Genomic DNA, 25,915 nt, shown 5'->3' on the forward strand with positions numbered 1-25,915 from the left:
ATTTAATCTATTCTTATCCTCAGTATTTTCCCCAAATCCTCCTTGCTATATATTATTAATATGTAGTGTCAATATATTGTGTATACTTTATCTAAATAAATATAACTTTATTTAATATTTACGTTTAATTAAATCATATCAGACATTACATAAAAATGTACTGACCTATTACCAACTTCTAGTATTGCTAACGTTTTCCTCCTTTATTTCCATTCTGTAAATTGTCTATGCAGTGCTTGAAATAAGTTCACAGACCTTATGTTTAGAAGATGGCTTCACACAGTTCAGGTGGTTGTATGTTAGGAAATTGTTTTGGGCAACAAAAATGAAATGAACTTCCCTCTGACGTCTTAAAAAATTTAGAGAGTATCTTTGGTATTTGTGCTGCCTCTTGCAGTGAGAAACAAAATAGATATTTGTGCTGCTACAAGTATTATTGTACATACGATATTCAATAAATACAACAAACACGGAGAGCTTTTCATCGCATTTTATCATGTACGAGCATGAGTGAAGAGAAAGAGCCAGTAATGCAGCTGTATACAGAGTTCAAATCATTTTCTTTTTTTTTTTTTAAAAAGGAGACAAACTTAAAAAAAAGAGAAAATTGCACTCAGCTTCACAATACCTTCAGAAATTAAGCCATCTAAAAAATAACAATAATAAACATTAATCATAATAGCAGTCAAACGAATAGTCTTACCACTGAAAGCAGAGGATGGTTTTTCTTTTTAGTCTGAATTCTATTAAACTCCTGACTCGGGTCAGATGCAGGGCAGCTGGTCACTGGTGAGAGTTTTTTCCTTTTTAAATCAACTTAGCCAGGAAAGGGTTTTTATCAACCAGAGGAACTGCTGTTATTCTTGACTCTGGCCGAGACAACGCTATCAAAAAGACATGTTATCCTCCTGCAGACCACCGTAAGCGACTATCCCCATATTCAGTGAGAGCTGATTTGAACTCACAATCTACGACTTTCTTCCCCAACCCTGGAGTAACTATAATTATGGCCTAGTCCTAATATTATTTCTTAAATCTTTCTCTTGTTTGTCACTTAAATACAATCTACAAAAATAACTGGCCACGAGACCACCTGACCCGGGTTGTTGCAGAAAAGAAAGCGGAGGCAAATACAATTCAGACTGCAGAATAATAAAGACAGAAATGAATGGGAGAAGGGTAATAATGCATGGGTGGTGAAAGTGCATTTGACATTTTTACTCTAGGAACTCTAAGGCTGCCGAGTTGGATTTTAATATTCAAATGAATGAACGGTGGAGGTCTCAGAAAGGTGGGTAGTGGTTGGAGGGGGGGTGGTAGTGGGATCAGATTTCCCTTTGGCTGTTCCCGTACACACTCTCATCACTGTAGGCAATGTAGAGGAAAAAGTCCTCCTCATGGTGCTCCTGAGAGAAAGAGGGAGGGGAAGTAGAGGTTAGTATGAGATCAAACACGTAGAGGAAGGCTGGCTTCGATGTTATGAAGACAAAAGATTGCAACATGCTAATGAAGACGTAGTCAAGGAGCAGGTCAGTGAGGGAGAAGGTGAGTGCAGCTCTCTTGCCTGGTACAACAGTCCCATGGTAGCTGAGGTGGGTGGAATGACGTTGTTTACAAAGAAGAAGAGAGCATCCTCCGCTCGCAAGTGGATTCTTTTCCGGATGAGGAAGTAAAACTGTCCCACTGATAAAAAGAGAGATTACAATTTTAAATGTGACGATGACAAACTGGTTTCTTTTTGAATATTGTCGGCACTTGATACTTTCGTGGTCTTTACCTGTCAAGTCGGAGGGGACAAGGTATTTCTTCTTGTCCAGATCTCCTATTCTTGCTTTTGGGGCTTTCTCCACGATTACCTAAAAATAAAACAAAATTGAATAAATAAATACAAACCATTGTACAATATGACCTCAGCAGATGAATCTAGTGCATGTTCCACTGAACAAAAGGCTGTTTATCAAGCCACATTTACTTAAATTTTATGTGTTTCGCCTTTTGCAGAAAAGGGATCTGAGAAATCGTGGGGAACTTTCCCCATTTACAAATCAAACACTGCAATACGCAAACATTTAAATGTCTCTTCTCTTTTGTCTAAAAGTAGCACTTAACTACCTGCTAGCACATCAAGTGGAAACATGTCATTGTGTAAAACGACCTCAGCTCCCCTCTCTCATTTAAAACCAGGACACTCAGCAAAGATCCCATTAGGACTTAACTTTAGATCTCCCTCATGTATCCACCAGTATTGGCAGAACTGGATTCAGTTACTATGGATTTTCTAAATGGAACGATTAACAGACTTTCCCCTCATACTAGTCTTGTGTTCACCTTGGAGATTAAAAAAATAGATTATATGAGGTTGTTTCCTTAATTAATTAATTCTTATTGTGTTGTTTTGTTGTTGCTTGTGTTTAATTTATTTGAGGCCAAAAGTGAATGTTTGTTGTTCTTAGGGTTAGGTTCTGTTAAATAGATCTCGAACTGACCGCCTGAGTAAGTGAGATTAAAACTTTTTTTTATGGATTAATTGCTTTTTTAAGCACGAACCTCCTGTTTAATGACGTTTCTTTGCTTATTTAACCTTTTGTGACAATAAAACAAGATATTGGGGTTTTAGACTATTGAATTAATGAATTATAAACCAGGTAGAGGAATCCATTGTAGATTGTTTTAGGTGGATTAGAGAAAACAGGTTTAATCGAGGACAGCTTTGACCCAGACAGTCTCGTCGGGTTCGGGCTTGAGCCGCCGAGGTCAAAGGTCGTGATCCGGATGATCCGTCCACACGAGGCCGAGCGACGTAAACAAGTGTCCCGCTTGTTGACACCGACTATTTTAAGGTGCACTGCAGTTATCGTGTCAACATCCCGGCTGAAGCTACACCCAGCCGCCCCGATCCGAATCAGCCTCGACACAATGCGGAAATCAATAAATCCACTTATTAGAACTGTATTCACGACCTGCTGGGTCTTATAACGCCTCATAATGAAGGATTCCTCTTATTGATCCCATGATATGAGGCTAAAGTCGAGAAAAACACGGAAGGACCGCACGATGCTCCCGCTAGCTAGGCCCGGATCCCCGTAGGTTAACCTGCGACGTTTGATCGCAATGACAGCGCTCAAAAATAAAACGTGAAGCTACAAGCTAATCGTGGAATTAAAAGTTAAACCGAATTGACACCGGTTTAGTCCCGTTACTATTATAAAAGAGAAGTGGAGCCTGGAGCTAAAGCTAGCTGCTAGGATGCTAACAACACCCAGAGCAGAGGGGGCTAGCGCTAGCCACTTACTGGCACCCTGTCCGGGTACTTCTTCCGGATCTTCTCGCCCTCGGACCGTCTCTTCTCGAACGGGTGCTCTTCCTTGTACTGGAACTTCATGGCGGAGAGATGACGGACGACGGGTCGGTCACTCCGGGGCTGATTCTCTGCGGTGAACGGAGGTCTCTCGATGCGCTGACACACACACACTGTCTCTCTGGCGTCAATAACAAACGATGCTAACCAGCTTTAGCCACGACACAGCTGTTTTGCTAGTGCGACCGCGGCGGAGGGATACAATAACAACGCTGTGACGTAGGAGGGGCGCAGTTTGAGGGGTGTGTTTCCATTACAGCAAAACACACAATAATTCTGCTTATAGATTTGGAATCAGCGTTAAGTCACGTATACGTCACTTTTTAAATTAAAACTCGGGTTGCGTTGTTTTATGGGGGACTACATTATCTCTGCTCGACCCGCCGCGCATTGAGACGCTAGGCAGGATGGTGAGGAGGCATCTGTCCTTGTCATATGACCGAGGCCCAGCAGTTTGCAGCCTGCACAGAGGAAACCCCCCCACAACATGTGATGGTTCCACTGGAAATCCAGCTTCTTCAACTGGGATCTGACTGGGATCCCAGTCTGCAACACAGTGGGACCATTACAGCCTCTGGTTGTTTATAAATCCTCCTTAACACAGGGAGGGATCGTCACTCATTTGTTCGTATAATTCACAGGAATCATTTCCAGCTCCATCCTTGCTCTGTATTTAACAGACATCCCTGAGGAAGTGGGAATAAAAGAGGGTTAATTTAAAGTAGAATGGGATTCAATATACTTTATTCTGCCGGGGGCCATGTAGGAAGAAATGAGCTGATATAAAATACATATAATAACCGTGGCGTTCCAGAATTTGATTTTTTGCTTGTGAAACATTAAATCAAACCAGTTTAGATCCCCAAGAATTATAATATACATTTTTAAAGCAGTTTTTAATAAAGCTAAATTCTGGAATTGAATAAGAATGGTCACTTACTGAACAGTTATTAATTGATAACTTTAAAGTTAATGCTTTCATTTGGGGCTTAGAATAGGGCTGGATGACATGGACAAAAGTTATATCGAGATAAAACGTTTCATATCAGATGATATAGAGAATTATCCCGAGAAATAACAAATTTTCGTTGTTATTTAAAGTTTGAAAGACTTGTTATTGCTTCTGATTAAAGGGTTGTGGTTTTAAATTCTTCTTTATGGGAAGAGAATGACAAACACTCAGTAGAGCCTGTACCTCCACCAAGGCCCAAAAGTCCCCTTAAATTCAGCTTCTCCAAATTACACTTACTCATAGATATCACTTCCCTTAATATTCCTTTTTTAAATTAAGATACAAGAATTATTCCCTAAGGAAATTAAGGAAAATGTATGTAAATAAAGAAATGACTAAATAACTCCCTTGGTAAAGGTAACAAACATTTTATCAAAGGTAGGTCTATTTCCTTGAAGGCTTTTGATTGCTTTGTATTCCTACGGCCACTTTCAATACTGCTTCAGAAATAACTAGAATGTTGTTTTAGGGAAGAACCAATAATAACTGACCAAATCCGTTAATTAAATTCAACTTTCTCCGGTTTTCTTCCATGTGCCCTTATCCTGAATCCACTTCCGGAAAAGTTGCTCAACTGCGTGTTGCACAAGCAGCTCTGACTCACTCTGCTCATGTGACATCTCTGCCTGACTCCCCCAAGTTCTCACCAAAGATTCAGTCTGACCACATGAATCTTTGTGTTCACATACAGACTGATCTTATCTCCTCCATGTCAGAGACTTTAGATCGTAGGTTGTACTCTGCTTTAGTGCAGGGTGTAAAGTGCTGAGTCACTCCTGGACAGGACACTGTATAAAACAGGCACTGACAGCAGCTTCAGGATCAGGCAGATATTCATTTTTGGCTGAATATGAAATACAATCGTTTCCTTTGCTGCATCCGAGACCTGAGCCCTTCCTCCTCTGTGTCAAATGATTTCTTCTACAAAAGCAACATTGACCTCATTCACCCCAAATCTTTTATTGTGATCCTAAACTGCAAAGTCTCCTTTATGGCTCAATCGAGCCTCATCATAATCGAAGTAGGTCCTGTTTCAAGTCATACGAGTCTCCATTTATTTTCTATAGGAACCCCAACATTCTCCAGTGATGCATGTCCCTCCTCTCCAGCCAGACTAGCTGCTTAACATCTACATTCAAGCAGTCTTTAACTGACAACCTGCCCGACTCTTTCCAAGACTGAGAAAAGACTCGGTCTCATTCCTACAGGAGCCAGGAGGACGTTCTTTCTTATATCATTACTGCGAGAGTCTTGATTAATTATGTACGACTTGTTGGCATGCGGAGGTAGAGGTGTCTTTATACCAGCCTGATCTTAACCCACCATAGTAATTAGCTATATGTACAGTAGACTAATTCATATCAATGATGAGAAGATATACAATCCCATATCCGAGCTCTGAAACTTACCTGTACACTATTATAGAGAGGACTGGGTAAAAAGAAATAATTGCAAACGCACAGTTAAACAAAATGAACACATTGCAAATTGTTGAAATTATCCCTGAGCCAATAAAAACTAGAAATATATTGTTGCCTGGGAATAAACATGAATAACTTAATTTGCACAGATGTCCTGAACATGTGACATTTACTACAAAAGGGTATAAATATCAACACATACACGTAAAAAATTACACGCTACCAACATCTGCAGTGGTGCTGCAGTGTCACATCAGACATGATACAAGTCTGAAGGATTTCAAATAGCGGCGACTGAGGTCAGATGCCTTCGTCTGTGCAGTAAACACATTCCTTCAGAAAGAGCAGAGTAATACTGAGTGGACCCATGCACTTCCCTGTTACACCACATGGCGGCAGCAGGTTGTTAGCAGAGGGGTTGTCCCCCACACAAACTGGATTCATCTCCTCAGTGAAGTTAGGTGAGTTTCAAAGCTGCAAAATGTTACGTCTCAAAAGTAAAGAAATAAAAAAACAAGCTGGATAAGAAGTGGCCGATACTGACAAGTGTTTTATTAGTAACACAGACCTGGAGACAGAGCCAATAAGAAGCCACTGTGAGCCTTAACAAGACTGACATTGTTCAGAAGGCATTTAAAGACAGAGGGTCTAATAGTCAAACCCATACATTGAGGGGGAGCGGGTAAAAACTGAAACGGGGAGGAAAGGCTGCGAATTTGAATCAAATACAAAACCAACTGCAACAAAAACAGAAGGGGAAAAAAAATTAAGTGCAATTCCTATTAGATGAAATCAGGATGGCATCGAATGGTATAAGGGGAATAGTGAAATGTGTCATGGTATAGAGAAGTCTTATTATCGTATATTATGGTACCAGAGAAACATTCAGATATGGAAAGGCGGCACGGCAGTCCACATATCGTTACAAGCCATTCTTTTCTTCTCACAACGTTTCAGTCGAGTCTTTATCACTGAGGAGCTTTGTGGAAACAGTGATGTTACGGCTGAGAGCTCTCAGACTACTTGGCTGTCTGGCCAGAAAAATGCCTGTGGATGTTTATGTTCCAAGCAAAAGTTCATCAGTTACTTCATGTAAGATCGTTTTTGTTCGGTGAGAAAAAGAAATATGTACCTCAGGAATCAATGAATCCCCGTTGGGGGGGTATTAGGTTTGATCTAAAAACGGGCGGTTTTTCTATTTTCCTATCTCGCCTGCTCCGAGAGGATTAAACGGTAAATTGTTGAGTTGTTTTCTGAAGTTCGACTTCTGGTGATGATGGCGAGGAAGGAGAATTAATATTGTAGAATCTTCTTAGTTGCTTTGCTGATCCCTCTCCCCACCTCCCGATCTTCAAAAAAGTTTAAAAAGGACTAATGATCTCGGCAAGCGTTCTGACCCACGTACACAAGCTCACCTCCATACGCACACAGTCAGTATCAGGAGCAATAAGGCAGAAAGGCTCCTTTTTCGTTTTGGAAAAAAATACAAATAAAGAATCAAGAAAAAGAAGAAAAAAAGAAGAAGCTGGCTCTCCCTCCCTCCCCAGTAGTTTCTGGGCTCTGGTGATCCCGCACTGTTCATCCCATGTTAGGCGCTCACCCCAGCCCCCATCTCCCCAGGACACGTCTGAGCGCGCTCAGAGAGGGCTGGCGGGTCGTCTGCGTGGGAACGGAGGGCAGGAAGAAAGCCGGCAGAGAGGAGGAGGCTGGTCAACAAGTCTCCGCCCCTCTTGATGCAGCCAATCACCAGAGTCGGTGCTGGTGGAGGTTTCGACTAAGGACGGAGCGCACATCAGCAGTGAACCTGGAGGGAAGAGAACAGAAGACCACTTAGCTACTTCAAACTGTTACCATCTTAGTCACTTAAGGAACAGTTGTTCATTTCACGAACTGCAAAAAGCGAGGTTGACACCTCAATAACACAATAAAAGTTAGTGATGCTGCATATACCTGGCTGCTATAAACTACAAAATGCTGTTTTGACATTTCTGTGTGCGTGTGTGTCTGTGTGTGTATATGCATAAGACAAATTAGAAGTGTAAGCATAAGAGCAGTAGAGCTGGTTATTCTGCTCTTACCACTCATGGGTGTCCACCATCGGGAATGTTATTATTTTGATAGGAGTGGTTGTATGGGGTAATATTTGTTGATTGACTGAGGAATGCATTTGCTGCTGAATGGCAGAGCAGCACAGTTGAAGTAGACTGAGCTCATGTGAAGATGGATATGATGTGTTGTACGTTTGTGCATGTTTATCAATACAAAAAATACTTTTGAGACGCTAATAGTGTGTATTTAAGTTTGCACAAAATGTAGCTCGCAAGATTGTTCCTCCTGCTGTCAGTATTTATACTAAGCTAACAATGTCCGGAATCACTGTCAATCATCTTCACTCATGGCAAGAGCACAAGCAAGTGTATTTTCACTGAGGTGTTAGATGTCTGTTAGCTTCCATTGGGCCTTTTACCTTAGTGCATCCAGCATAGGCAGCAAGTTAAGAAGTGCTGTGTCACTAGGGTCGCTGAACCAGGACTTGATGGGTATTGCATTGTCTGGAGGGCAGAAGACAGCCAGTCAGTCGTGTCAGAGAAAAGGACATGGGTGTGATTTGTATGCTGCTCTGTTAAAAAGAGGCCAGAGTGTTAAGAGGAGCTGTGAGGAGAGTGTTACAGCATTTACACCACAAGCCTTGGAGTCAGAAGAAAAACTTCAGCCATTTTTCCTGTTGCTGGCTCATCACAAGATTGGTTGATGCTGATAGGACGAGGCCTTTGTTTATTTTGTTTGTTAAAGATAAATATACACAACTGAAAATAGACCTCAACCTGAAAACTAGTCCCACTACATCACTGACCCTGTTAAGTAAGAATGGGTAGCTGTTGATACAACACATTAATTGACTTGCAAACAAAAGTTCACTCTTAAAGGAACTTAATCATATACTTGGTAAGAAACAGTCAGGGGTTGTATTGCTACAGTCTCCACTGCTCTGGTATGACCAGCAGCTTTTATCATGATCCTGTAGATGTCGCTGCTTTCAGACATGTACTTTAGTCTAGACATTATCCTCACAATTTCTGGAGTAACCCTGAGTAACCCCATGTGAGAATATAGCAGGATAATGTCCAGATAATACACAGCAAGTGAGGGTGTTGTCAATTTGGAAAGACTTTTGGTGATTAGGGCCAATGCAACTGGAATGTACACGTCATGTCCTGCCTCCTGCATGCTCTTGTGAACACCTCTGATCCGAAAAATCTCCTGCTGCATTCTTCACAGACATTTTCTGGAGTTCATGTCTGGCTCTTTCACTTTCTGACGTCACCCAAAAAGGGACTCGATAACATTTGACACTTTTGTATTTAACTGGACAGACAGAAAGTGCAGAAATCGCTTCAATCCTTACCTGGATGGCTACGATAAGCACCAGGCGAGTTGTCCAGGATAACAATACTGGACAGGTCGTCATGTACTACAGACAGGTCTTTAATATAACTACCTAGATCCAATGTACAATGCTGGTAAAAGACAAAAAATGTGAGTCAATGACACCATTAAAAAGAAGATTTTGCAAAGAGTCAGTAGCAGCTCTAACAACATGTTATAAATAAAGTTTTGAGTGGTACCTGTCTGTAGTATCTGCGTTTCAGGACGTTCCTGTTGTTGTCCAGTTTGTCTGCCACTGCTGAGCCATAGATCTCCATACTGGCTGTGAAAACCACCAGCTCATACCACTGGCTCACCTGTGTACACACACACAGTGTAGTGCACACAATAGTATAAGTACACAAAGTACAGTCAGTGCCTACTAAGTCTCAAAGGATCATTATCCAAAACAAATATGGGGCACTGAGCGAGTGAAGTACAATGGAGGGTGATGGAAAAGATGACAGACAGGATCAAATGTGACCTGGTACAGACTCTAGCAGGGAGGTTTCTTTTTTTCAGTGAGCTTTACTGTTCACTGACATGTTCAACATGTAGGATTCAAACACAACGTGACACTTATCACTGACTCGTACTCACCACTTCTAAAAAGAAGTCAACATGTGGCCTTTTATGTACAAAGAATCTGACTGGGTGCTTATCAATGACGACCTGGAAAGGAAACAGAAGAATCCAGTTCACTTAGACAGAGCCAGTGTGTAAACTTGTATGATTTGAGTTAAAAACATATATAGAAGTTAAAGCTCTTACTTTAAGGATAAAGTCTGGCGGCGTGCCAGGTCTCACTGTGGGTCGGAGGACCCCGTCGTGGTGAGAGTGGATCAGCGTCTCATCCAGGTCCAGAACCAGAATCTTCCTCTTTACTGCATCTGGAGTTTAGCACAAAACAAAGACACTTAGTTCTTTCATTTTGCTCAGTGAACATAGATGCATATAAGACGCAGGTTAGAAGGAGAAGTGAGCTTAGAGAGAAAAGTTTATATTTACTTATATTAACCTTTGTATTATAAATACTCCTGATAGACAGAGCAGGTCATTTATCAGATTGGTTATCTCTTACTGTCTCAAACTTTATTTTGACACAAGGATGCACCCCTTTAAATAACCATTTTTCCTTCTAAGGACCGGGAAAACATCCCGTCCTGAAGTGCTGTTGATAGTTTCTCTAATTCTGTTCACCATCAGAAACCCAATCTGCCTGGGTGAAAGTAAAGAAATCACTAATTCAGTGGAGACTGGACGAGTGTTTACAGATGAGGTCACTGAAGAGAGCTGAGGAGGCGATTGAAGTGGAACCGAATCCTCCTTCAAAGTCAAGAGTTTGCTTTTAAATTAGGTCTCTGCAGACATATGGGAATCTCATTCACATCAGTCCATGCTAGAGTTTAAGTTTGACCCTCAACATTTAGATTTCCTCTCCACTTCTACCCCAGACACAAATCTTGTTGTTGTAAGAATCAGGGCAGGAATAGTTGTTTTTCCACCAATGTGACATAATCTTAAGTGGGTTCTGACCTTATCTGATCATCATTCAGAAACTTACATAAAAGTTTTTTGGGGACAATGTTTCCACAACAAAATGTCTTACAGTCCACATCTAAATTAGACTGTTTTACAAATGTTTGCATTCTGGTTGAGTTATAAGAGTCTGTATGTTGTATATTAATAATGCAAGAATGTTGGTATGCTAGTAAAAACCTGATCAGGTTTACTGAAACAAATGAGAAAATAAAGGCTAACTGTGGTTTACATGTTATCATGTGATCCACCTAAATAAATAGAAAACAGCTAGAGGACAACCTGAAGACACGACACAAAAAAACAGTCAATAGCCTGTATGATTTTGTCATATGGATAATGTTTGTCATAGTCTGTCTGAACTTGTGGTGCACGTTAACTGTGAGGGGAGGAAAGTTCCCAGAGACGGGTCACGCTGATGACTTCTCTTTTCAAAGCAATCGCCTCTTCCTCAACAAACCGGTTTTACCAGTACTTAAATTTCCACATTACAAATAACTTGTGGTGGTGTCTACATATTATGCATATCACAAGAAACACTAATGATAAAAACATGCATTGAGAGAGAACAGCGTCTGTTATATCTTTGCAGTACTGTTGTATTTCTTTTGAAGTCTTTGACAAGAGAGATAATCGTGTACTCACTGAGTCTGTTTCTGGAGATTGGCGACAGAGGCAAAGTGTCGTATCGCACCGTCTGATACTGGATTATCTGCAAATGAACAAGACAAACACAACAGATCACAAACCATAGACAAGGATAATTACACAAATGCATCATTGATGGATGAATATATGAACTTCACTTCTGAGGGCAGGTTAAGTGCACCATCCAATCTGCTAATTTCCTACTGCAGTAAACGTGTCTGTCTCCATTTCCAAGGCAACAGTCACTTGTGTGATTTTACTCAGAGGACGAATCCTTCATGGCATTAAAGTGAAGTGGTTTTATGTCATTGTAACTGCTGCGATCCATCAATCTGATTAGAAAAATCACTGTGAGTGAAAGTTAACTGAGCTGTGGATGGTTTGAACCAGATATTAGGCTAATGTCTCCATGAAGGCTTTGAAACCTTTAAGTACTGAAGTCCTGGAACTTCGGCCTTTTAAAACAAGACATCTGTTGGCACCAGGGCTTGCTTCAGCGGGCCTTCGGAAACATAGGAGAGGACAACACCCTGAAATAAGCACGTCTACCATCCCCGTGTCCTTTCTCCTCTGCAACTTCCTTGCTCGGTTCGGGTCACGCTGACTACAGACAAGAACCTTTTCAGTGCCGCTCTCGCCCAGGGGCTCTGCACTTTTCTTCACGGGGCTATTTTTATCCCCCCAGCTGTCAGCGGGTGTCAGTGGAGCATGGTGGGGCACACGCTCGGTAAAGGAAGACTTGCAGGGTGACTTTGACTGAGATCTGTGCTGCTTGGTACCTAAGCGTTGGCAAGGGGGGCCTCCCTCAATACTTCCACTTCCCCTGCTGCCTGGCAGTGGAAGCTTGGGGGAAGTCTACTGGTGGTGGCAGCTGCTGGGCACCACAGGGGCATCCCACCCTGGGCTCGGATCTCTGCACGTCCAAGAGCGTCCATCTGGACCCCGTGACTCAGACTGGCCTTTGCCTCCAGACTAGTGCGACAACTAACATTTCAATTAATTACTGATCTATATTTGAGTTGAGCAACAGCCAGAAAATATCTAATGTATGATATTTAAAGAAGGAAAGCAGCTACAACAGTTAGGCCTTCCATTCATGTAGCTGCAATCCGGATAACTGGCTGTTGCACTCAATACATTTCTATAAATTCACTATAAACTAGTGATACGTGATTAGATTAATTTGTCAACTCTTTTCTTGATTACTGATTTGGCTCGAGATACATTAATAATGATCTGATTATGAAACTTGTTGAACTAATGGGCCAACTGGTTGATAAGCTGATTGTTTCAGCACGAGCTCCGCACTCACTGTACCATAAAGGATAAGAAGCAGAACCATTATGCAACATTGTTGTCTGTAAGATTAATAAACAACCTTTTCCCGTCATCTGTTTACACATAGCAGCGGCGTGCATGGGATTATGACCTTCTCCTAATGTTCATAATCCAATAGAGCTTTTATTGATCCAAATTTTTGAATCAGGCCACTTTGTAAAGTGTGGTGTACGCAAACAGAAAACTTGTTGGGGTCAGGAGTTGGTGAGGCCATAAAAGCTGCAGAAATAACCCGAGGTAGGCCGCAGAGACTTTATATTAACACCATCGGTTTAGATGGCACGGCCACGAAATGCTGATATCATCTGTCACGGTTTAGTTGATTGCTATCTATAGGACCACCTTCATTATGATGCCGGTGACATAAAGCGCCGGCCGGATCGGGACATTGTTCCAGTGCATCACAGATCGTAAACAGAGCTAAACTGCGAGTGTGAATGAGAGAAACAGAGTGAGAGAAAGAGAACAGTGCGCTCTCTGTGCTGACATAATCCCTCTCACTTCAGCAATAACATGGACTGGACGACTCACTCTCAGGGCCTGTTGTCAACCCGCAAGTGTTACTGCAACACAATAAACCGCAGACAGACCCTCGGACAGAGAGATGATTGCAACACAGGAGGCGCTCCTGCCGGCTTTGTGGGGTTGATACAGAGCGAGAGTCAAAGTCCACTCATATTACACCACATATGCATGTCTATTAGGGACTGCACGACACCTGCGTGTGTGTCCAAGCTACACTTGTCACCTTAAATGCCAGGTTTATTGTGGAGGAATTGTGAGCAAGTGAAGGTGACCTGCAGGCCGGGGCTGGCTGCTCCTTTCGAATTCAGCGATTGGACGCGGGAAGTTTCGACTTTGCACTGGACGAGCCATTCAATCACTTACGTCTCATCATATAAAACAAACCTCAAGACCCATCGTTTATGAGTGAAAGGATCTGATTGGTCCATCAAAGGTTCATCTGCAACTATTGATGTTTGCATAACTGCATCGTTTGATGTGTTGCAGCTGTAGCTTAAACAAATGTGAGGATTTGCTTGTTTTCTGTTTTAAATAACTGATAGGACGAATATTGGGTGTTGATGAGACAATAAAATGTGAGATAAGATCTTGCATTATATAAAATATACTAAGATTGGCTCTTGAGCTTTGAAAAGGACGGATAGGTTACTTGAGAATAAAACAAGTTAAATGCAGTTCAATACCCTGTGTGCTACCAATGCATCTATAACACTGTTTAATAACCTCTTTGCACATTGTTTCCATTCATCCTAGACACATTTGAACTGCAGATTATCATCCATACACCATCATGGATACTTGGGCCCAGATCCTCATGATGGCTGCACATTGATCAGACATAAAAGCACATGTCATCCAGCTGTGTGGGAGCTATCTGAGGATGGCTATGGACAGATGTGAGGTGCAACTATAATGATGGGAAACATGGCAACGTGGGCTATGACTTTACCCACTTGTCCCACTCACACACACACACACACATAAGAACCCTTCTCACCGTCCGGAGGTGCTTCCTGAGGATGTACATGATGAAGCCCCATATTCTCGACGTGACACCGAGGAAGGTGCGGATGCCGAGTAAACACTGCCGGGTCTTCAGCATGGCGGCGAGCAGGCGTGGACCCCTACAGGCAGTCAAACTTCAAATCCTCGGTGCACAGTAATGGTTGTTTTGCCCCCAAGTTGCTCCCGGGGGTCGAGCTGCAGAGGAAACCCGCCTGGTTCAACCACAGTCACCAAAAAAAACTAGCGATTCAGATCAAGCAGAGGCCGGGAGAAACGTGTGTGTTCCCTCGCTCCGCTTCTTGTGGCCCACTTCGGCTTTAAAGGCAGCTCATTGCAGGCATCGTCCCGGGGAAAGAGGACCGAGGGCCGGGGAGGGAAAGGAAGCCTCTGCCGCCGCTGCTGTGTGGACCTTAGCACGGGGCTAGGTGACGAGCTAGCACCGGAGCTAGCTTGTGTGCACCGCCGCTTAGCTAGCTGCCGCCGAGCTACCGCTAGCTCGACGGGGTGACCACCTTGAACCTCGGAGGAAAAAATACCCCAAAAAGAGCTGTGGAGCACCGGCTCCGTGCGACTTGACCCTGTGCGGCGTCCGAGGAGAGGCAGCGCCGCCGAAGTGTCCCAAAGTGCGGCCGGCCCGGTTAGAATGAGTGTGTAGTCCGGTGGAGATCCGGAATGAAACTGCGAGCCGCCATCGCCGCCAAGCCGTCACTTCCGCGAGCAGGTCGCCGGGTGCGCGCAGCACGTCCACGTGGAAGGAAAATAAACAGACGTGGACGAGCTCAAGGGCTGAAACAACTACTTCACAACTGTTATTTATACTTTTAAAAAAAAGTTAAATCCACAATGTGAAGCCTGGCTCAACCTCAGTGTGATTTCTGCTGTAACAGTCATGTGTCTACATCAAGTTTTACTCCATAAATGTCCTAATTTACAGTAAAGCTCATTATCCCCCTTATTTCATAGTTTTAAAACTATATAGCATGAACAAAAAAATGGTGTGAGTGAATACTTCTATAGACATTATATATATATATTCAGTATATAGATATATGTTAAAATATTTGGCAGGTATAGTTTTTAAAGCTGTCAGCATGTAATGCAGGAAAGCATTAAGTTAATTACTTAGGAAAATAAACAGACGTGGACGAGCTCAGAGGCTGAAGCAACTACTTAACAACTGTTATTTATACTTTTAAAAAAAGTTAAATCCACAATGTGAAGCCTCTCTCAACCTCAGAGTGATTTCTGCTGTAACATTCATGTGTCTACATCAAGTTTTACTACATAAATGTCCTAATTTTTGCCTGTAGAGCTCATTATCCCGCTTATTTCCTAGTTTTAAACAGTGGTGTATAAAGTACTTGAAAGCCATACTTGAGTAAAAGTAGAGATATCTTACCTGAAAGTGAAAGTAAAAGTCACCCGTCAGAAAATGACTTGAGTAAAAGTCTTAAAGTAGCTCATATTTAAAGTACTTAAGTATCAAAAGTATCTGGTGTTGAAATGTACTTAAGTATCAAAAGTAAAAGTACAAGTACCAAAATTAAAAATGCAAAGTGCAGACACAAAACCACCCAAAATGTTTCTCCTCAAGATTTATCTCAACTGACATTATCCCAACAACAATATGAATATAATGTATATAATGTATATATATAATTTTACAAATTTTTAACCCTAGATGAGAGAGAGAGAGAGAGAGAGAGAGAGAGAGAGAGAGAGAACCAACCTCCGCTGCTCAAGTAACGAGCCAGTTTGAGAATGTAAGAAGTAGAAAGTACACATATTTTTGTTCAAATGTAACGCGGAAAAGTAAAAAGTCGTCAGGAAAAGAAATACTCAATTAAAGTACAGTTATGTGAAAAATCTACTTAAGTACAGAAACAAAGTATTTCTACTTCGTTACTTCCCACCACTGGGTTTAAAACTATATAGCATGGGAAAAAAACACTAGGTGTGAGTTAATACTTTTATAGACATAATATGTATTCAGTAAATAGATATATATGTGTTATAATATTTGGCAGGTATAGTTTTTAAAGCTGTCAGCAGGCATATTTCATAGTTTTAAAACTAAGCATGAAGAAAAACACTAGATGTGAGTTAATACTTTTATAGACATAATATGTATTCAGTTAATAGATATATATGTGTTATAATATTTGGCAGGTAGTTTTTAAAGCTGTCAGCAGGCACAGGAGCTGCCATTTAATGCAGAGAAGCAGCCAATTAATTACTTCAGACTATTAAGAGAATAATGAACAATCTTCTCCGTGTAAATAACAAACAATTTGGACCAAGTGAAGTGGAGTGATTATTAATCAATGTGTGAAAAACATATTTCAACAGTTGACAAAAGTTAAAATTGACAACTTATGTGTTAACAGTCATGATGTTTGTGGAAACTACATTCCCTTGTGCTGCTGTGTCAGATTGAATCTTCCTTTCTGGGATTTAATAAAGTTATATCTTATCTAATAATTGTGATAAAGTGGATGTGAAATGAGCACGAGATTGCACATATATTTCAATCAATTTTTACAACGAGCAATATGTTATAAAGCAATATCATTTTTATTCATTTGAAAAAAATAAAATGAAGGCAATTAATAATTTTAACAAACAAATTGTAAAAATAATACAGATTATACAGAAGTTTGAGGCATTAAATTATATCTTCCAAGCTCCATGAGGTGATTGTAAGGCTTTAAAACTGCACTGCAGAAAACAACTCAGTGTCTTGATAAGAGTAAAACATGGATCTTCTGGTCCTTCCTCAGGTTTTATGGCCAAACACTACACATCAAGATCATCATCTGGGTCCTCCTGGTCAAAGTCGTCGTTTGCATCAGGCTCGTACAGAATCCGTCCTGAACCCGGGCCTGAGTGGAGCAGAGCTGTTTTCCTAAAGATTTAGAAGAGCATGCAGTTCTTTTAGATAGTTTTGGGGAAAAAAATGTTTTAAATAAACCATGAGATAATGGAAAAACTTTCTCACTTCTCTTTGCTGAAGACAAAGGGGAGTGCGAGTTTCTTCTTGGCTTCTCGCTCTGTGTCGGACAAGCGAAGGTTGAAGGTCAAGTTGGCAGTTGGATCCGTCTACATAAACACATAAAAATAACTTTACAGTCCTGCCAGGTCTGACGCCTTTATTAATTTATCGAGCAGATAGAATAAACACGTTAAATCGCACCTCCTTTTCCGAAGGATCTGGCTGTTTGGGTCCAGTATGGCTGGCCTTGCTCTGTACTATGACATTTAGATCCTCTCTGATGTGGAAAATCTCCTCCTGGGGACGAATAACATAATTTCTTTAACAGTGTTCAAACACAAAACAGTCGTCCCAAAGGAAACACCACTTACATCTAGCATAACCTTTCCAGATTTTGAGCGCTTTGTTATCTTCGCCACCGCTTCATCTCCCTTAATTCCAGGGGCCACAGTGATGACCGATGTAGCCAAATGGCGAAGACTTCCCACGGTGCCTCTCTGATGCATATCAGTATGGAGCAGACCAATGACAGCTCTCACAGCTCCTCCTAAAGAAAACAAAAGGGGAAAGAAACGTATAAAGTTACTGCAAGTTATTACAGTTCCTCTTTACTCAAAATCTGTCATCCAAGTTTGACAATATTATGCTACAGTTACAAAAGCTTGTTGTTGTTTTCTGCCTAAAAGATAAAGCTAAGAGCCACTCTGGATGCTGTGTGTCGGGTGTCACACCTTCCTTCTGCAAGTAAAACCACATAAAATCTGGGCATTACACTGATTCTACAGACATTTACCAGATTAATTCATCACCTTTTCTAAGTTGCTGAAGAGTCTTACAAACAGCAGCAGGACCGACGTGCCTCAAAATCCACGAGAGAGAGTCGATGACCAAGGTCGGCGCCTTGGGGAGTGACGTTTGCTTGACCAGATGTGTGACTTCGTCCAGATTGAACTGGCGGACTGTGAAAGCCGGATGATCGGTCCAGCCGAGGGGGTCGGTGAAAGCATCATGAAAGTGTAGCCTGCGGAAACAGATTGTTAAAGGTCGGTTTGTTTATAAGTTACATAGACTGTGTGAACGGGGATGAAAAATACTGTGCTTTGATCATTTGTAGTCTTGACAAGGGTTTAGGATTCAAACTTTTGTGTTTTGTTTGATGAACAGTTAACGAACCCTGAGGAATTCAATTTAAAAGATATAAACGAGAGGAAAGAAGCAAGTTGGAGACGTGGGAACCTGTGACATTTTGCTTATGAAGCAGAATAAGTGACGTCCCTTCACTTCTTTCTCAAAGTGATTATGACTTAAGTATTAATTGTCTGTTGATCGACTAATCCTTTCATGACTCGTCCTCTTTACCTTTGAGTGGATGATCCTTTAAAGCCACCTGTCAGCTCCTCTTCACTGACCTCAAAGCCAATGACATGGACGGTTTCCTCCCTACACATCACAACACAAGTTAGTGACACATTCAACTTAGACACATTGACAGACATAGCTGTCCCCATCATCACCTCTTTAAATACCTGTTCAATGCAGCACTGATGAAGCTCTGCAGGAGGCGTCGACCCGAGTAACCAGCACAATCTGCCCATGCCAGCAGAGAGGAGATATCACTTTACCTCACGCTAACACATCCACTCACACACATGACAGTTCTATGCTCGTAAAGCCTGAATCCTGCAGTGTTTACCTTGAATGATGATCAGCCCTCCAGCGTCGACGCCTTGCAGCAACTCGGGCAGCATCGTGGCATGTAATTAAACTGTATTAAACTCCAGATGGCTTCAGCTAGTTAGCATGATGCTAGCTCGCCGCCTGTTAGAACGCGATTGCCACAAAATATAACAGCAGAACTGTGTAAGCTAACGTCAGGAGAAGCTACATCCATTAAATGAAAACATATCGAGAGGCTACACGTCGCGGAAAGAGGGATTTAAACGCGAGTAAAGGTTCGAATCCGGCATGTTGCCCTAGTGTGTAGCGTGTTTTGGAGTGTGCCCCATTTGAGAACGTCACTTCCGGGCTCCCTTGTGCGTGGGGAAATGTAGTTCCGCCGCGTTCTCCCGCCGCTCGGAAGCCCCCGCGAGTGACAGCGCGGCGGGACTACGCTACCCGGCATGCACCCGGGGGAAACACTCCGCTGGCAGTATCAAGAGGCTTCTACCCGCGCTAGGACGAGACCGTGCGAAAGTCTCCAGTCGTTTCGTACGCGAACCGCGAAGAAACGACAAAGTTAATCCGGAGAAGTTCCCCCTGTAACCCGGGGAGCCCACACGCTTCGCACCGGAGGAGTTCCGCGGTCCCTCCACGCTCCAGCCCCGGCGGCTGTTCGCATGCAGTGACGGGGGAGGAAAGTGCAGCTTTGTCGGTGAAAAAGACGGGAGAGGAATTAGTATTTTTGTTTCGGAGCTAATCGCGATCCAGAGGCGGCGGGCTCCTGCTACGTTAGCCGGGGTATCGGCTCCTCCAGCGCAGCCCTGCGAGGGGACACTCCAACTTCCAGCCCCCAGCGGCGGGAGAGCTTGTTTTTGTACCGGGGAGAGGAGCTCCAGAGTGCCGCGGTCCGTGGGGTCGCGGCTGCCACAAGTTGCCCGGCGGTGAGGTGCAGCCACGCCGGGGGGGAAAGCACAGCGCGACGGCCGCTACTCTCCGGCTAGCTCGCCTGCTGCTGGCTGGATCGAGGCCTTCTCGCCGAGGCGACAATGCTCGACATAATGTCCGAGCACCAAGGTACGTCCCCCCGCTGTGGACCCCCGGCCAGCACCCGAACCTGCGATGCCGATCCCACCACTGTTGCTGTTTGTCCTCCACGTTTCAGGGACATTAAATCCCGATTACCTAATGCAAGTTGTGGCTAATGCTACATCGGTTGCGTATGCAGTATTAATAACATGCATGGCTGTTGGCCGATTGTTTGTTGTCCGAACGCTGCGAAAGTTGTGTGAAAGTGAAAATCGATCATCTGCAGCTTTATAAATATTAATGCTTCTGCGCGAACCTCATGTTAATCTTGCCTGGCTGTGAAGTTAGCTTGCTGGTGAGTTGGGCGCCGATCCACCTAGCTTAACGCTTATAGCTTGATAGCTAATGTTTCCCAACTCAACCCCTGCGTAGCTTCTCCTTCTCAACAAACATGACTTGTCAGCCTCGAATAAAATGCTATTTTTAAACACCGGGCTTGAAACTTCAGCGCTGACAACACATCCGATTAAACGCTGCTCCCTGGCTAGCACGAATGCTAACCGTAGCCGCCGAGCCTCCCACTTCCATTTCCAGAAAGCCAGCGTGATTGGCTTGGTTAGCTCGGGTTAACGGTCTTACGGGGCTGGAATTAGCCCGGTTGCAATGCCCGGTTGTCCCGGTTTAGAGTTTGAATGCAGCTCGTTAAGTGTAGGGAGGTAAGAAAACCCACCAGTGAGAACCACATTTGCCCCCTTTTAGCTGCAAACGTAGGGGGGGCTGGGTGGTGGTGCTGGGGGGATAGCGTGCGGTTAGCTTCCAGTGTAAATGTCAGCTAGCGTTAGCAGGTTTCAAACCAGCTGACACATTTTTAAAAAAGCGTTTGCATCAAACCAAACCATCAACAAAAGCATCAGTTTGATACGAGTGTGTTTAAATCGACGATCGGTTAATCGACGTAGTATAAATCCAGAGTTTTGGGTGAAGCGATCAAGTGACACCGGTTGCTGCTCTTTGGCAACAAGCTGTAGCTTTACCATCAAAATGAGAGATTTGCTCTTTTGTGTTACCAACAATCTGTCATCGGTTGATTTCAATCTGCTCTGTTTCTTCCTTGAATAAGCTCAACACCCCCATCGCTTATACACGTTTTAAGTTATTGAGTGGTGTTAGCAAGCAGATGCTAACGCGGCTCCACTCGTGTGTAGTCGTCCCCTCAGGTGCTTTTGTGTGTGTGTGTGTGTGTTGGCATCTCTCTGGTTCGCTTGTGACCCTAAACACTATTTTCTTCCCTCCACCAGATTCACTGTTGACGTGCAAAACGGAATCCTTGGTGAGTACTTTGTGATCTAACAACTTATTCTGTAGTTTTCTGTGGGAGTTTGTTTGGAGCAGCTTTGCTATCTTAGTCTGAAACAAAGATCTTCTCTTTGCAGCCCCCTGAGAGGAAAAAGAGGACTGTGGAGGACTTCAACAAGTTCTGCAGCTTCGTCCTGGCGTATGCTGGTTACATCCCCAGTCCTAAAGAGGTAAACTGAACTTGTTGAAACAACACTGGCACCAAAACTCCCCTTATGAAGCAACATTTAAAGTCACTAGATCTGGATTTATTTGGATTTGCACCAAACTGTACACACTCGTAATGTCCACTAAACAAACCTGATGTGTTTCATTAAGATCCATGAATTATTCTCTGACAAATCTGTGTACATGTTGAAAACCACCCTATCTCACAATGTTTTTAACAAAGCGGAAAACAATTCCTGGATCCGCACCGAAATTTAATGAGCTCTTCCCCGACCCATGCCACATCTTTCCACCAAGTCTCATGGTAATTTGTGCAGTAGTTCTTTCACAATCCTGCTAAATAACATACACATGCTTGGAATAAGACATAGCTGTCGTTGCACGTTTGAGTCAACAGTGTTTTCCTTGCTGCCCCACAGGAGAACTCATGGTCCCCGACATCATCCAGCTCGGCCCACAGCTCGGGGCTGTCGGCGGATGGAGGCGGCGGAGGCAGCAGCAGCTCCATGGGCAACACCTGGGGAGACGGAAACTCCGACATCCACACCATTCACACGTTTGTTCGTAAAGCGCGAGCAAACAAGGGCAAAAACATTCGCCGCCTGCACTCTGATAGCACTCTACTGGACAAGATGCGCCTTAAAGACTCCCTGTACGACAGCCAGGCCAGCTCGAAGTTAGAGCGCAAGAAGGACAAAAAGCTGAAAAAGCTCTCGCTGGGCTCCGGCATGACGGCGGCCGACAGCGGCAGCAGCGAAGGCGAGAAAAGGGCGCGCATCAAACGCAGCAAAAACTCAAAACAGCCAAAACCGAAGAAGCTCAAGAGCTCGGCTGCTCAAAGCGAGACAGACTCTGAGGCACGCCACGGACTTTCAGAGGTACGACCTATCGGAGAGGAGCTGGCGGTGCACGGCGCCTCCACGCCGACCATGCCGGGCATGGGCAAGCTGCAGCCGGACGAGTCCAGGGAAGCAGAGATGAGCTCCAGTGAGGGGGAGACATGGATCGCAGATGAAGACATTATGGTGGAGTCAGGTATGTGATTTAAAAACATATTAATATGAAAATCCCTTCAGTGTAATTTCTAGTAACCTTCTTTTTCTCATTAGGCAATATGCACAACAATTATGACCTAATAAATGTTTTCTTTGTCTACACAGGCGACGATTCGTGGGACTTGATCACATGTTACTGTGGGAAGCCGTTCGCCGGGCGGCCGATGATCGAGTGCAACCAGTGCGGCATCTGGGTTCACCTGTCGTGTGCGAAGATCAAGAAGTCCAACGTTCCCGACATCTTTTACTGCCACAAGTGCAGGGACACGCGGCGGTCAGGAAACAAAAAAGACACTTAGAGATGAAGAGGACGGGAGGGACCAGGAGCAACCCGCCCTGTCTTTGCTGTCCTCTTGACACTTATTTTCTTTGATGCCTGCAGCCAAAACAGCCTAAATTATCACCTGGATGGCAACTGTATTGTCAGTTTGTAGAATTTCTTTTGACAATCACAACCATTCTTATTTATCCCTCACAGTTCCTTTTTATTTCTGAGTCTGTTATTTTTCTTTGGCTATTGTGGAGAACTGAACAGACGGCTACAGAGACAGCGGAGAATCATTTATTTGTTACTAATTAATCTGTACATTCATTGGCTTTGTCATATACTGTGCTGGTCGCTCTCATATTCACTGAAGGTGCATTTTGACTTGGAGGACGCTGACAAATCAGTGAACATTTTACTTTGCTGTCCTCGAGGAGTTTTAGTTTGAAAAGCCTTCTTCTCGGCTATAAATTTTACACTTTGAACAAATGTATAGATTAAGAGATGTAAAACGTCACTTCTGTTGTTTGTTTAGAAATGCATCATAATGCTAGATGGGCAGCTCATTTTTATTTTGCGTCGTATTTTGGCAATATACCTTTTTTTTAGTTGTTTTTGGGGTGGGGGTTAGGGGCTAAAATTTAGACATCTCACTCCTCTAGAATAAGTTGAATCAGCTAACATTTATTATTTAGCATCTGCATTTGTGTCGAAATTGATTAATATAAAATTGCACACAGACAATTCTTCCAGCAGTGCACTTTTTATTCTCTATAAACCCAAATACCATGTCCACTGCATATTTGGACGGTACTGGGAATATGATTCGCTACAGCCGGTTACATCTCTACGTAGCGTGTAGCTGTGTACATTCATGATTTAGCGCTTAATGTTTCTCCCTGTCCGGCTTGTTAATCAATCATTCATAGCCAACTACCACGAACATTTACATTGAAAGCTGTTAAATTTTGATGTTTCTGTTTCACGTGTGGTTATTGTTTCAGTTTTTCTTGTTTTAAAAAAGCTCATTGTCTATCTACGAGGGGGATTAACGTTGCTGTACGACGAATGGTCTGGCCGTGCTTTCGAATGTCAAAGCGGCCCAGAGGCTCATTTATGAATGGTTGTAAAATATTTTCTATTTCATATAATTGTTTATTTCTTAGATTTCTGAGAAGCGGGGGTATTTTTTTTTTTTTTTTTAGAGAAACGCCCGCATCAGAGAATGGACATTAAGATTGTCTCACATCGAGAACAGAGTTGTAGTGTACAGAAAATAAGTTGAGGCCGCGTAGGTTGTGGCGTTTGTTTATGTTGTTTGGTTTTTACCATGTGCTTTTCTTTGGTTCGTGGGAGAGTCTTGGTAAGTCTCCAGTAGCAGTTGCACTCTCTTTACAACTTAAATTCTGTGTACATATCCTGTTCTTTTACAACTGTACATATGTGAAAGTGAAGAGAGAAAATACCCGAGCAAAATCTATATTTTCTGCAGTCTGATATTGTTTTCTTTGATTGTAGCTTGACAAATTAAAAGTCTTTGGGAACATAAAGGTGGTTTTCGGAATCATTCGTCCTGGAAAGACAAAAAAGACCTGAAATGGGTATTTTAACACATTTTATTAAATAGTGGCACACAGCATTGTGTTTGTCATGTTACTGTCTTCTACCACCAGAGGGAGACGGTGGACAGGTATCTCACTTGTTGGTATGGCAGCCAGTTGATGAATAAATATGTCACATATAACAAATATAGCAAAATGTGAGAGAGCTGAGCTGGTGTTTGTTTTCTTTTTTTAGTTCCTGTGGTTTTCCCAGTCTTCGTTTGGCCCATCCTGTAACAAACAAATGTAATGTTGAGTTCTTCATACAGTATTGTAGAAGGTAGAAGGTCTTCATAAATAATTCATCATAAACCCTCGTATACTGTATGAGTGGGTCTAGAAATGGCTCCTGGTGTCATGGAAAAACTGGACAAGGCGTGTAAGTTGAAAACTGTTTGTGCAAATGATGGGAAACAGACGCCACCTAAGAAAGTTCTCATTAACATTGAACTACACTCATAAATGTTCTTTTCTGCTGTAGCCCTATAATATAATAATAATAATTTATTTCTATAGCACCTTCCAAACTAGAGTTAGCTTCTAGTTAAAATATATAATAAAATATAAGTGGATTGATAGCAAATCATAGAGAAGCCAGATAGACTCAGCAATAAAATAAAATGAAACAGATAAAAGAATAAAGAACAAAAAAAAAAAAAAAAATAATAATAATACTGTAAATGCCAGTCTATGCAGGTGAGTTTAGGGGTTTTGACAAGTTTTCTTCACTCTGCTACGTCTCCCTGTAGCCTCTAGTTACAGTAGCTTTAGGAATAGTTTTTAAGTTGTTATTTTTCTAATTGGTTACTCACCCCTCTGTTCTTGAAACTGGACTGGATTTGGAAGCTGCCGATGGAGTCCAGAGGAGCGACCTTCCTCCTGCGGACACGAACGGAGAGAAAGACGAGACTCAGTCCAAAATCCACTGCACTCCATGTGAAGTGACAGAAATAAAAACTTTCTTTCTCCGTCTAAACATTCACTTTCTCTCACACATCACAAACAAATCTTTAAAAGGCAAATCTATTTGTTAAAAAGTGCACAAAATGTTTACCTCCCAACCAAATGAGTATTTATGACAGAAGACATAAACAGTTGTCACTATAAATACCTGATGGTGGATGGTTTACATAAAACACGTGATTTAATTTACTTAAATTTGTGTGTGTCTCCAGTAACCCTGACTTAAAATTGGATTTATATTTATCTACATTACCCACATTGTGACAACAAAACAAAAACTTATTTATCAATTCTATCTCAACCTATTTGAGATCAAATCTAAATAAACATGTAAAGTATTATTCAAGTCATGTGTGACTTTAAAACTCAGTCTAAGGACTAAACCCATTCAAACAACAAGAAGCTGTCTCCGCCCTTACTTCTTCTGGTTGGCTTTACGTTGGTGGTGCCGATGGTTTTTGGCAGAGAGTTGGTCCATTGGGTCAAGGAACGTCTCTGAATGAGAGGGTCGACCATCCTCATCCCCGCCTGCATCCCCCACAGAGAGGTCTCCCCCGT

The 25,915-nt window shown here is 42.6% G+C and overlaps 4 protein-coding genes across 4 annotated transcripts; 1 reads left to right on the top strand and 3 right to left on the bottom strand.

Moving 5' to 3' along the window:
- Positions 1 to 475: 475 nt before the first annotated feature.
- On the bottom strand, positions 476 to 3,539 carry gabarapa (GABA(A) receptor-associated protein a). Its single transcript, XM_061066243.1, has 4 exons — positions 3,293 to 3,539; positions 1,778 to 1,856; positions 1,565 to 1,683; positions 476 to 1,406 (listed from the first exon to the last, which is right to left on the bottom strand). Exons 1-4 carry the CDS (start codon positions 3,380 to 3,382, stop codon positions 1,326 to 1,328), a joined length of 369 nt encoding a protein of 122 aa, XP_060922226.1. The 5' UTR covers positions 3,383 to 3,539; the 3' UTR covers positions 476 to 1,325.
- Positions 3,540 to 6,321: 2,782 nt separating this feature from the next.
- Positions 6,322 to 14,983, bottom strand: ctdnep1a (CTD nuclear envelope phosphatase 1a). Its single transcript, XM_061065994.1, has 8 exons — positions 14,265 to 14,983; positions 11,402 to 11,468; positions 9,989 to 10,107; positions 9,818 to 9,889; positions 9,418 to 9,534; positions 9,198 to 9,309; positions 8,259 to 8,343; positions 6,322 to 7,595 (listed from the first exon to the last, which is right to left on the bottom strand). Exons 1-8 carry the CDS (start codon positions 14,367 to 14,369, stop codon positions 7,535 to 7,537), a joined length of 738 nt encoding a protein of 245 aa, XP_060921977.1. The 5' UTR covers positions 14,370 to 14,983; the 3' UTR covers positions 6,322 to 7,534.
- Positions 14,984 to 16,877: 1,894 nt separating this feature from the next.
- elp5 (elongator acetyltransferase complex subunit 5) lies at positions 16,878 to 19,459 on the bottom strand. Its single transcript, XM_061066275.1, has 8 exons — positions 18,958 to 19,459; positions 18,791 to 18,851; positions 18,624 to 18,704; positions 18,074 to 18,285; positions 17,636 to 17,811; positions 17,466 to 17,561; positions 17,271 to 17,371; positions 16,878 to 17,177 (listed from the first exon to the last, which is right to left on the bottom strand). Exons 1-8 carry the CDS (start codon positions 19,010 to 19,012, stop codon positions 17,069 to 17,071), a joined length of 891 nt encoding a protein of 296 aa, XP_060922258.1. The 5' UTR covers positions 19,013 to 19,459; the 3' UTR covers positions 16,878 to 17,068.
- Positions 19,404 to 24,343, top strand: phf23b (PHD finger protein 23b). The gene is made up of 5 exons (XM_061066274.1): positions 19,404 to 19,997; positions 21,248 to 21,279; positions 21,383 to 21,475; positions 21,893 to 22,508; positions 22,634 to 24,343. Exons 1-5 carry the CDS (start codon positions 19,970 to 19,972, stop codon positions 22,825 to 22,827), a joined length of 963 nt encoding a protein of 320 aa, XP_060922257.1. The 5' UTR covers positions 19,404 to 19,969; the 3' UTR covers positions 22,828 to 24,343.
- Positions 24,344 to 25,915: the final 1,572 nt, after the last annotated feature.

The sequence above is a fragment of the Limanda limanda genome, chromosome 22 (assembly GCF_963576545.1).
Source record: "Limanda limanda chromosome 22, fLimLim1.1, whole genome shotgun sequence".
In the NCBI taxonomy this organism is placed as follows: domain Eukaryota; kingdom Metazoa; phylum Chordata; class Actinopteri; order Pleuronectiformes; family Pleuronectidae; genus Limanda; species Limanda limanda.

Coding starts and splice junctions, on each gene's coding strand:
- phf23b (XM_061066274.1), top strand. CDS start 19,970: ATGCTCGACATAATGTCCGAGCACCAAG. Junction 21,280..21,382: donor CGTGCAAAACGGAATCCTTG/GTGAGTACTTTG, acceptor TTCTCTTTGCAG/CCCCCTGAGAGGAAAAAGAG. Junction 22,509..22,633: donor AGACATTATGGTGGAGTCAG/GTATGTGATTTA, acceptor TTGTCTACACAG/GCGACGATTCGTGGGACTTG.
- ctdnep1a (XM_061065994.1), bottom strand. CDS start 14,369: ATGCTGAAGACCCGGCAGTGTTTACTCGGCATCCGCACCTTCCTCGGT. Junction 9,535..9,817: donor TTGACTTCTTTTTAGAAGTG/GTGAGTACGAGT, acceptor GTGTGTACACAG/GTGAGCCAGTGGTATGAGCT. Junction 9,310..9,417: donor AACGCAGATACTACAGACAG/GTACCACTCAAA, acceptor GTCTTTTACCAG/CATTGTACATTGGATCTAGG.
- elp5 (XM_061066275.1), bottom strand. CDS start 19,012: ATGCTGCCCGAGTTGCTGCAAGGCGTCGACGCTGGAGGGCTGATCATC. Junction 17,812..18,073: donor TCTTCAGCAACTTAGAAAAG/GTGATGAATTAA, acceptor TGTTTTCTTTAG/GAGGAGCTGTGAGAGCTGTC. Junction 17,372..17,465: donor CAGATCCTTCGGAAAAGGAG/GTGCGATTTAAC, acceptor GTGTTTATGTAG/ACGGATCCAACTGCCAACTT.
- gabarapa (XM_061066243.1), bottom strand. CDS start 3,382: ATGAAGTTCCAGTACAAGGAAGAGCACCCGTTCGAGAAGAGACGGTCC. Junction 1,857..3,292: donor AGTACCCGGACAGGGTGCCA/GTAAGTGGCTAG, acceptor TTTTATTTTTAG/GTAATCGTGGAGAAAGCCCC. Junction 1,407..1,564: donor CCATGGGACTGTTGTACCAG/GCAAGAGAGCTG, acceptor TCTTTCTCTCAG/GAGCACCATGAGGAGGACTT.